Source organism: Lipotes vexillifer, unplaced genomic scaffold (assembly GCF_000442215.2).
Source record: "Lipotes vexillifer unplaced genomic scaffold, Lipotes_vexillifer_v1.1 scaffold533, whole genome shotgun sequence".
In the NCBI taxonomy this organism is placed as follows: Eukaryota; Metazoa; Chordata; class Mammalia; order Artiodactyla; family Lipotidae; genus Lipotes; species Lipotes vexillifer.
This window is the reverse complement of record NW_006773553.1, coordinates 1,377,824-1,388,443: the sequence shown is the minus strand read 5'-3', so window position 1 is coordinate 1,388,443 and position 10,620 is coordinate 1,377,824. Positions and strand designations below refer to the sequence as shown.

General features: G+C 56.3%; 1 protein-coding gene across 2 annotated transcripts in view; it reads left to right on the top strand.

Annotated features, from left to right (window-relative positions):
* SHMT1 (serine hydroxymethyltransferase 1) overlaps positions 1 to 7,625 on the top strand; it is a 15,011-nt gene extending 7,386 nt beyond the window's left edge. Inside the window, exons 5-11 of one of the 2 annotated variants that reach the window (XM_007448393.1) lie at positions 1,730 to 1,811; positions 2,199 to 2,411; positions 4,289 to 4,405; positions 5,566 to 5,688; positions 6,591 to 6,707; positions 7,137 to 7,247; positions 7,452 to 7,625. In XM_007448393.1, coding sequence (XP_007448455.1) covers positions 1,730 to 1,811; positions 2,199 to 2,411; positions 4,289 to 4,405; positions 5,566 to 5,688; positions 6,591 to 6,707; positions 7,137 to 7,247; positions 7,452 to 7,624 — 936 coding nt within the window. In that variant the 3' untranslated portion in view covers position 7,625. The remainder of the gene's footprint in view (positions 1 to 1,729; positions 1,812 to 2,198; positions 2,412 to 4,288; positions 4,406 to 5,565; positions 5,689 to 6,590; positions 6,708 to 7,136; positions 7,248 to 7,451) is intronic. The other variant, XM_007448394.1, reaches the window with a different exon arrangement.
* The last annotated feature ends 2,995 nt before the right edge of the window (positions 7,626 to 10,620 follow it).

Genomic DNA, 10,620 nt, shown 5'->3' with positions numbered 1-10,620 from the left:
AGCAGGAATCTCTCCTCTCCACTTCCTGTTGCTGCTCTGTGACGAATGCCTGTGAATCCTTCCAGGAGCTGTCGTATTGTTGAATTTTCAAGATTTAAAAAGATACAAAAAACCTTTTAAAAAAATCCCACAAATTTAAAACGCAAAATGTGGAGGGAGAGAGTAGCAACAGATTTTTTTTTTCTTGGTAATCAATCTCTTTTAAAACTTTTTTAGAATTCAATCTCTTTTAAAACTTTTTTAGAATTATGTCCAATTTTTTACTGTGGGTCAGCTGTTGATTTTTTATTAAGACAACAGTTTCAGGTGACTAAAGAGGAACCGGTTCACGCCCTTGAAACAAAGCCCCAGACCAAGCCCCAGAGCATCCTTCAGCCGGTCCCAGCGACGTCTCACACAAGCTCTGTAACTGTGCTAAGCTGTAGGCACCTTTTTCATTTGGAAAGGGCGCCCACCCAACCTGAATCCTCCCCCCGCGGGGGCAGGGGCTTCCAACCACCTCCTCCCCAGGGGCTCCCATGCCCCTAAAGTCTCCCTACAGCGACCCCTCTGTGGTTATACCCACTCCCCAGCACAAGTGCTTTAACACAACTTTAATAAACTGGAATTACTAAGAAATGAGTTCCCCCCGACCCCACGAAAAAAAAAGGTTTTGTGTTTTACATGCTGCACATGGATCCGTGGTCTGCTGGGAAGGGATTTCTGTGTATGGGGTGAGGTGGGCACCCACCTGGCCTAGTGCCGCGACCGGAAGGCCTCCTTCCTGCAGGGCCCCCTGTCCTCACCATGCGGGTGGCCTCCCAGCACAAGGGATTCTGCTTCTGGGCTCAGTTCTGTCTGTCAGATCGTCCTGCAAGCACACGCTGCCTTAATTACTCCTTTTAGGTGTTTTTAAGTTTTTTAAAGTTTTTCTCAATAGTGCTTTGTGCAGAGGTCTTGTTCATCTTTTGTTAAATATTTTACAGTTTTTCAAAACTAATGTAATGATATTATTAAAATTTCGTTTTCTATTTTTTCCTGCACGCATATAAATATATATATTTGTGTGTATATATATATTTATATATATATATAAATGTATAAATAAATATATAAATAAATACACACACACACACACACACACACACACACACACACACACACACACACACACACACACACACACACACACACACACACAAACACACACACACACACACACACACACACACACACACACACACACACACACACACACATAAATATAACTGACCTTTGTTTTTCAGCCCTGTAACCGGGGGCCTTGCTGATCCATTACTGGTTCTAAGGGGCTCACCTCTTGTGCCCAGGCCTTCGTGGTACACAATCGAGGTGTCCGAGTAGCGTCGGCCTGGGTGGCCTTTGGGTCCCCGAGCCTTTCTCTCTTCTTTTCGCCTCATGTGTCTGGACTAGATGGACGTGGGGTGAGGCGGCGGGGCCTTCGCACCTGCGCACGTGCTGCGTGTTTGTCCCTCTGGTCCCTTCTGCGGCGAGTCAGGAGCAGGGCTCGCTCTTCGCCCAGGACCCCCAGGGCATCCTGTCCGAGAGCCATGATGCCTGGTTGCCTAAGCGCTTGTGCCCCGTCTCGCCCGCAAGTCCTGGTTGGCAGCGAGGGCAGCAGAGAGCTCTGGGCAGGTGGAGGGAGTCCTCTTACCCTCGGCAGCCGGGCAGGAGGAAGTGGCCCAAGCCCCCACCTCCGTGCTGTCCACAGGTGAACCCCGACACCGGCTGCATCAACTACGACCAGCTGGAGGAGAATGCCCGCCTCTTCCACCCGAAGCTCATCATCGCGGGTGAGCAGCCCGGCGGGGCCCCGCCGCTCACAAGCAAGCTTGTGTGATGTTCCCACCCTGTCCTCATTCCCTGCTGGTTTCTGCCGCGCCGCTGAGCTGCTTGGGTCTATTTCCTTTTCTGTCAGGACCGTTAGTCCTGCACTGTTCCCCAGAAGCATCTGGACATGTTGGCCCCTGCCTCGTTGGGCTGCTAATGGCCAGGGGCCGCCCCAGCCACGCAACCCAGGGGCAAAGAGCAGGGGGTCGCCTTTGGCACAGGCGGGATTTGCAGGCGTCCATCGTTTCCATCCTCAGGCCTTAGAGCGGGGAAGGCCGGCTTTTGGACACCGTGCCCAACCGAGGCGGCTCTGCTCTCGAGCTGACTCAGTGTCACCCTTGCTGTCTCAGGGACCAGCTGCTACTCCCGGAACCTGGACTACGCCCGGCTGCGTGAGATCGCTGACGACAACGGGGCGTATCTCATGGCCGACATGGCACACATCAGCGGGCTAGTGGCAGCCGGTGTGGTGCCCTCCCCCTTCGAGCACTGCCACGTGGTGACCACCACCACCCACAAGACCCTGCGGGGCTGCCGCGCCGGCATGATCTTCTATAGGAAGGGTGCGCTCCTGGCGGGGCGGGGCTGCCTTTCCTCCTGGAGCCCACAGTCGGTTTAGGGAGCCGGGAAGACTGACCCAGATGATGTAAAGAGCAGGAAGCCCTGAGCACAGCTGTCCGGGTCCGGGGGAAGGGGGAAGGGGAAGGGTGTCCTGGGGGCCAGCGTCCTGTGGCTCAACTTATCCCGTTGAGTGGAAGATGTTGGGGTGACAGGAGGGTGTGCATGGCTGGAGGGGCTCCAGGAGACCTCGTGGTGCAGCGTTATTTTGGTGAACTTAACTGTAGCATGTTTCTCCCAGAGAAAGATTCAGTAATCAGACCATAAGACACTGATGTGTAAACCGTAGTAGGAGTTTGTCGTTTGAGTGAGGAATTTCTCCTCCCCATAATGGAGCCTACGTGTATGTGTCCCCTTATTTGGGATTCCCATTCTTGAGAAGCAGGATTAGGGTCCCATAGTCTTCAGTCCCGGTGCACTAACCTCACGTCAGCAGAGAGAACCCCCCTCTGGTGACCGCATCTCTTTTTACCCCCTGCGGGACCCCCTTGCCCAGCCTCTGGCCAAAACTGGATACACCATGTGCCCACTGGGCTTCTCAGGGCCCTGCTGCCTCTGTGCCCCTCAGAGGCCCCTCCTCCGTTGTGTTCAGGTTTCTGAGGCAGGCGGCCTTTCCCACCTGCTGAGGAGACATTTGTTTTCCCCACTGTACGTTGGTGATATTCGATTGACCCTCCAGGAGGAGCAAGTCCTGGCTCTGCCATGGATGTGCTGTGTGATCTTCGGCTAGTTGTGCAGCCTTTCTGTGCCTCAGTTCCTCACCTCCAGAGCAGGGATCATAATAATAGTACCTGTCCCTGGGGACTGCTGTTGTGAGGCTCGAATGAATTTAGCGAAACTGCTCAGAGCAGTTCCTGGCTCACAAGAAGCTCCATGGAGACACTGGCAGCTCGTATTACTGGCCCTTAACTTTTCTCCGAAAGGAAGCTGCTTCTCTGTTTCTGGCCAAATGAGTCATGTCTCCCCCAAAGGAGTCATCTTGGAAGACTGCTCTCTTGGACAGTTCTTTGAGGAAATATGCCCGAGGTGTATTCTTTGTTACTATCTCAGTGGAGGGACATTTTCATCCTTCCTTTCACTTTTTTTTTTTTTTTTTTTCTGCATTGGGTCTTCGTTGCTGCACGCGGGTTTTCTCTAGTTACGGTGCATGGGCTTCTCATTGCTGCCAAGTATGGGCTCTAGGCATGTGGGCTCAGTAGTTATGGCTTGCAGGCTTTAGAGTGCAGGCTAAGTAGTTGTGGCACATGAGCTTAGTTGCTCCGTGGCATGTGGGATCTTCCCGGACCAGGGCTCGAACCCGTGTCCCCTGCACTGGCAGGCAGATTCTTAACCACTGCACCACCAGGGAAGCCCCTTCCTTTGCTTTTCCTTTTTTTTTTTTTTTTTTTGGCTGCATTGGGTCTTCGTTGCTGCACGCGGGTTTTCTCTAGTTACGGTGCATGGGCTTCTCATTGCTGCCAAGTATGGGCTCTAGGCATGTGGGCTCAGTAGTTATGGCTTGCAGGCTTTAGAGTGCAGGCTAAGTAGTTGTGGCACATGAGCTTAGTTGCTCCGTGGCATGTGGGATCTTCCCGGACCAGGGCTCGAACCCGTGTCCCCTGCACTGGCAGGCAGATTCTTAACCACTGCACCACCAGGGAAGCCCCTTCCTTTGACCTTTGAAGGGTCAAAGGAAGGGTGGTTCCCCCACCCAGCCCCGCTGGGAACAAGCACCCTCCCTGGCCTGCAGCATCGCCTCCAGGAGTGGGGCCGGGTCTGTGTCTAGGTGGGGAGAAAACAGAGGGGATCGCCTGTCCCATGTCCCGTGTTGTTTTTTGTCCAGGAGTGCGCAGCGTGGACCCGAAGACGGGCAGAGAGACTCGCTACAACCTGGAGTCACTCATCAACTCTGCCGTGTTCCCAGGCCTGCAGGGGGGGCCGCACAACCACGCCATTGCTGGTAATGCAGACCCACCTGCCCAGGCCCCACGGCCACACGCCTCAGGCGGCTCCCCCAAGGCCCGTCCCCCAGAGCGTGTGCACTGTCTAAGAGGTGCTGACGAAGCAGGGAAGGGGAGCAGTGCATATGTCAGCAGGAACAGAGGTGACGGCCACTCCACTGAGTCGGGCAGGCCCCACCTGAGCCCCTGAGAAACCACGGGGAGGGGACCTGACATCGGAAGACTGTACAGCCGAAGGAGCACGTGAGCAGGCGGGCGGCCCTCCCCTGGTCTCCTGGCCTCCAGGGGAGAGGACAGCGACCCCCTTGTCTGACCCTCGGCCTTGACTTTGGGGCCACGCTGGTACCTCCTAGGTCCTATTCCATGATGGCCCAGCAGCTGTCATAGACATACTCCTTCTCTGGTTGTACCCGAGCCTTAGAAAATCTGATGACCTCAGAGCTTTTACTCCGTCTTTGGAGCAGAGCAGCTGGTGGAGGAGCCAGGACAAAGGTGTCCCGTCCCCACTGGGAGACCGTCAGGAGTACTGGTGTCTGCAAGAAGGGGTGTGGAGGGGGCAGTGAAGGGGGAGTTTTAGGCTCCAGAGTGGGCATGGGCCGCTCCCCTTACACCCACCCGCTCAGCGCCCTCCAGTGGGGGGATGCCAGCCCTCCAGACTCTCCAGGCCGTTCTCCACACACGGACTGGGGGCTCCTGTGCCAGGACGTGGGCACGTGGTTTGCATCCTCCTCCATCTCTGTGCCCCTTTAAGCAGCCCTGGGGATCGAACAAGGTCCCAGAGGAGTCTGGGTGTGCAGGTAGATCAGGCCTGTACCTCTCATCTGGACTGTGCTCCGAAAGGTGCATAATTTGGCATCAAAGCATCAGCAGCTAAGTGATCCGTTTACACACGTCGAGCTTAAAAAGGACATAAAATCCATCTTGCTGGGAACAGCTCTCCCCTGGTGATTTCCTTAGCCCGAAACTTCATGCTGGAGAGAGGCCGCCTCAAAAGCACTTGTTCAGAGAGAGAGGTCTGAGGCTTAGCCGGGTAATCGCAGGGTTAAAAGGGATCATTTTGGGAGGAGATGTAACCCACCGCCCTGGGTGACACTGAGAAGCTGGGAAGCCCGAGTGGAGACGGGTGTTTGACTCACGGTCTGTATTCATCTCCTGCCAGGGGTGGCGGTGGCTCTGAAGCAGGCCATGACTCCGGAGTTCAGAGTCTACCAGCGCCAGGTGCTGGCCAACTGCAGGGCTCTGGCCGAGGCCTTGATGGGGCTGGGCTACAAAGTGGTCACAGGTACGACAGGAACCGAGCCCTGAGGGCAGCCTTGCTCCTCGGGGCTGCTCGAGTCTCGTCCTGGCCCTGTCAGGGTGTGGCTGTAGGGTCGTGGCCTGGGCACAGTGGCCACAGCCTTGGGGTGACTCGGGATCCCCTCAGCTCTGTATACACGACCTCGTTCAAACCTCGAGATAGCTTTGGGAATCACTGGTCTTATTTTACAAATGGGCACCCGAGGTTCCGAAAGCCACGCGGCAAGCAAGGGGGCTGTGGGTCCAGAGCCGTGCATCCGCTTAAGGCCACATGCGTCTTTGAAGCCGTGGTCATCGCCCGAGTTAGCGATGGGGGTCTAGTTAACCCGGGGATTAACTACAGTTCAAAGTGAAGATCAGGTGCTGGGAAGATTCCCTGGGCCGTTCCAGAAAGTTCATCCATATCTCTTCTGCACCACTTTGAAAATACTATCATCCTCGCAGGACTGGGGTTAAAGCACACAGTGGGCTGGCAGTGTCTGCACCTGATGTGCCCGTCACCCTGTCACCTAGATAGCCCACTGCCCGCTACTCTGAGGCCCCCTTAGAGGGAGCCTTGAGGGTGGACTTAGAAGGGGCACATTCCGAGATGACGTCATCACCCCAACAGGCTTCGAGGCGCTGCCCCGGCACCTGACAGGTTGGGACGTGGCAGTGGGCCATCTGGGCTGCCCGTTTGCCCTCAGCCCCCTCTGCATCCTCAGGTTCCCTTTTTAAACTACTCTGTGCTGCTCTCAAACTCTGAGGCCCTGGGGTATGTGGTCTTTAGCAGGTGATGAAAGCCCCGCAGGACACGTGATGGGGGTCACACACCCCCATTTCTGTGGAAGAGAAAGACCCCTTGGCTCGGCACGGGGTCGGCTTCCACGTGTCTAACCTGGTTTCCAGGTGGTTCTGACAACCACTTGATCCTCGTGGACCTCCGCTCCAAAGGCACAGACGGCGGCCGGGCTGAGAAGGTGCTGGAAGCCTGTTCCATCGCCTGCAACAAGAACACCTGCCCAGGTGAGCGTTCTCAGCCCTCTCCTGTCTGCACCTGTCAAGGCCGACGGTGACTTGGCTCTGGGGACGAGATGTGCAGCGTTGGACGGGGCCAGGCCGTGCTCCCCTGCCTGCCCCCTCTAACGCGGCGCTGACCCTGCTGGGGACGGAGAGGGAGAGGGAGGCTGGGGCCTCTGGAAAACCGGCTGCATTTCTCAGCGGGTCGTGAATAAGATGTGGGCGACGCCCCCGAAACCCAGACAGATGCTGCCCTGGTGTCAGGAGCAAGGACCACGTCGCAAAAGGCGGCTCTCCTGATATTTCAAGTAGCGCAGCCGAGGTGTGAGCCAGCGTCCGTGGGCCTATTCCTTTTGCCCACGAGCCCCTTCCCAGTGCCCGATGGTCAGTGGGGAGACGGGCGCAGCCCAGGGACAGAGCCTGTTTCTCTTGAAGGTGACAAAAGCGCCCTGCGGCCCAGCGGACTGCGCCTGGGGACCCCGGCGCTGACGTCCCGAGGACTCTTGGAAGAGGATTTCCAAAAAGTTGCCCGTTTTATTCACAGAGGTGAGGAGAGGCACGGACAGGGGCCACGCAGGGCTGTGCGGTCGGGACGAAGGACGGCTCTGCGTCGAGGCTGGAGCAGGGCCGGGAGACAGAGCGTCGCCCAGCAGGCCGCGTGGGCTGAGAGGGTGGCGGGCGTGTGGACGGCAGAGCAGTCGGGCCCGGCCGCCGGGGGCACGTGGGCAGTGGCGTCTCTCGCTGGCGCAGGGATAGAGCTGACCCTGCAGATCCAGGACACCGTGGGGGTGAAGGCCACCCTGAAGGAGTTCACGGAGAAGCTGGCGGAGGCCGAGGATCACCAGCGGGCTGTGGCGGCACTCAGGGCGGAGGTGGAGAGCTTCGCCGCCCTCTTCCCTCTGCCCGGCCTGCCCGACTTCTAGAGGAGTGCCCGCCCGCACAGGGACCCAGCGCCCTGGAGGCCCCACACAGGCCCCGTTTCGGACTTTGCTTTTTTTACCTTGTTCACAAACCAACGTTTGTTTAAGGCTCAGTGTTAGTCATCCTGGGACAAGTTATTAAGGAGTTTAAATCTGAACCTCACTTTCTCACAGCTACGTACAGTTGTTCTGGAAAAATGAAATACAATTTAGCCATTCAGCCTTCATTATCCAGACTGGTGGAGGGCAGGGTTACTGGGAAGACTCCACTCTTAAGAGTCCCTGGGCTTCCCTGACTTGCTGCGGCAGCCAGAAGCACCGAAGCTCGAGCTTGGCAGAGCTGCCCGTTGCTATCTGTTCCCCCGTGGGCACCAGAGGAGGACTCAGTTATAACCATCGCAAACGAGGAGGGAGCGTCCTGGCCCTTCTGCTGTGCTTTCAATCAGAATCACAAGTTAGACGGATCTATTAGGTGCCACCCAGCTCCGTGGGAGTGCCGCTTACAGCACCTGGGCAGGAGGGGGATGTGGTCCCCTTCCCCCAGCCCAAGGGCAGGCAGGCCAGGAAACCTGGTCCCAAGCCGCTGAGCAGACAACCACCTCCCTCCCATGATCAGGAAACCGAAGGTCACCTTCCCACAGAAACTTTATTTTTCACAAATCTCAAGTGCAAAACATAGATGACCATTTATAATAAGCACAGATTTTTAACCACAGAATGTCTACAAGAATTATAGCTTTAAAAAATACAACCAATTTTTATATCTCAAAAATATCTCAACTCAAATAAATTAATTTCTTAAAAAGTACACCTCATACTATTCGTTTGGCATGACTGGTTGAACTCTGGTGCAGCCACACCGGGAGCTGCAGGCACGCGTGTGGCTTGTGCAGCGTACTCTCGCCCTGGCCGCAGTGACCACGGCTCACCCGGTGGGACTCACGCTCACACACAAGGAGCATGCAGTAATAATACAGCTTTTCAAAAAACGACAAATACGACGTCCTCGCGCACTACGCTTCTCACCGTGGTCTTAACACAGCTGCAGTTGACGCCCCGGGGCTCCAGCGCAGGGGGCAGGGCGGCTGCCACCTCCACAGCTGTGGAAACAGCCTTACACCCAGGAGCTTGACTCTCCCCCCGCCACCCCCCGCAGGGAGACAAAGGCCACCACACAAGCACTCCAGGGAGGCTAGGCCCCAGACCGGCACTTGGTTCATGGCCAAGTGCTCCCTCCTCCCCACAGCTGAAACCAAACCTCAAAGTGGGACGGGCTCAGAAGAGCTGGGTGTGCTCCAGCCTGAGCTGAGGCTAGGCTGGTTTTCCTTCCAGCCAGAAGTAGAGATTTGATACTTTTCCTTTTTGCAATGTTAATACCATCTCACTCTCAAAAATTCCAGTTGTATCAGTTTCTATCACAAGACTGGGAAAAAGCCAGAAAGCTAGCTGGTTTGCTTCAAAGCACGAGCCAAGGCACTTTCTTGAGCCTCTAGGGAGATGGGAGGTAAGAGCTGATGCTGGCTTGGGGGGCTGGTGCCTCCGAAGGCTGTCCACATGGACTGATGGACTGCACCAGCCCAGGAGGGCTCCTGCCTGTGCAAAAATGACGTGGGCCATGTGGAGAAGCTGACCAGCCAGGCGCCATCAGGCTGCGGGGGGGTGGGGGTGGGGGGTGTACACGCCCAGCACTGGTGGAGTGGGTGGTGAGCTGCGTGTGAGATCTTCCAGGCCGCTGGGCCTCCGGGGACATGTCACAAGCTGCAGCAGCCCTGGCACTCTGGGGAGAATCTATCGGCCATCCTGGGATTTTGACATGGGATTTGTTACTTCTTTGGGGATGAAGTCTGTGATACTTTGCACACAGTAACTGTAACTGATCTGAAGCAAGCTGGGCTATCAGAGCCTATTTCCAGATTCTACTAAAGCAGCAGCGTCCCCAGGGCCACAGGTGCTAGGAAAGGGTTCAGCTGATGTCTACCGTGGAGCTTCTGGAAATCACTACTGCATAAGTGCCAGCCTGGGCGGGTTCTTCTTAACTTGGACTGCTTTAAAAAGGCAGGGTGGGGGCTTCCCTGGTGGCGCAGCGGTTGGGAGTCCGCCTACCGATGCAGGGGACGCGGGTTCGTGCCCCGGTCCGGGAAGATCCCACGTGCCACGGAGCAGCTGGGCCCGTGAGCCATGGCCGCTGAGCCTGCGCGTCCGGAGCCTGTGCTCCGCAACGGGAGAGGCCACATCAGTGAGAGGCCCGCGTACTGCAAAAAAAAAAGAAAAAAAAAGGCAGGGTTGGGGGGCAGGTAATGGACTGGAAGCGAAGCTGAAACAAAGCTCAAGGTTCTGGTGCCTCTGGGCCTTCGAGGCAATACCTAGGATGGGAGAGGGACCAAGGGCACTGACACCCTCTGATTTTTGAAGGTTTCTCAGTATTTGGACGCTTGCCGACCTCCTACCAGGAGAAACCTCTTAAGATTCCCGACGAGATGAGTTCGTTGCACAGGCCCCCACCACTCAGACTCAGGTGCGTCTGAGACTCCTGGCAGGTTCCAGTCCCCAGCGTGGCGGGGCCGGGAGGGCCTGGTTCCCCTTTGAGCTCCCTTTGAAGAGAAACATACTTGGCATCAAGCATTCTGTGAAACTGCCACACTGCAAAGTTGGATTTTAACCAAAATGTAAATGCTGGAGTTCAGCCACTAGTCAGCGAATACAGCTCTATTCCTCAATGAAGAAACAGCTCAGGAGAGGGGCTCCGGGTGCCCTCTCTGCAGCGCCCCACGGCCAGGCCTTCTCGCACCGGCAGGGCTCGCCCGAGGCGGAGCTTCTGCACAAACACCCTCCAGAGTGGACTTTCGCTTCTAGGAGGCCAGTGTGACTGACCTGCTGCCCTTTCTGGCTTCCCAGGTGCGAGGTGTGAACCGCAGAGGCCATGTTGGTGGCCCGGGAACGAAACGGGTGGGCCCGTGATCGCTTCCCATCTGGTCATTTGGGCCCCACGGACCGCTCTT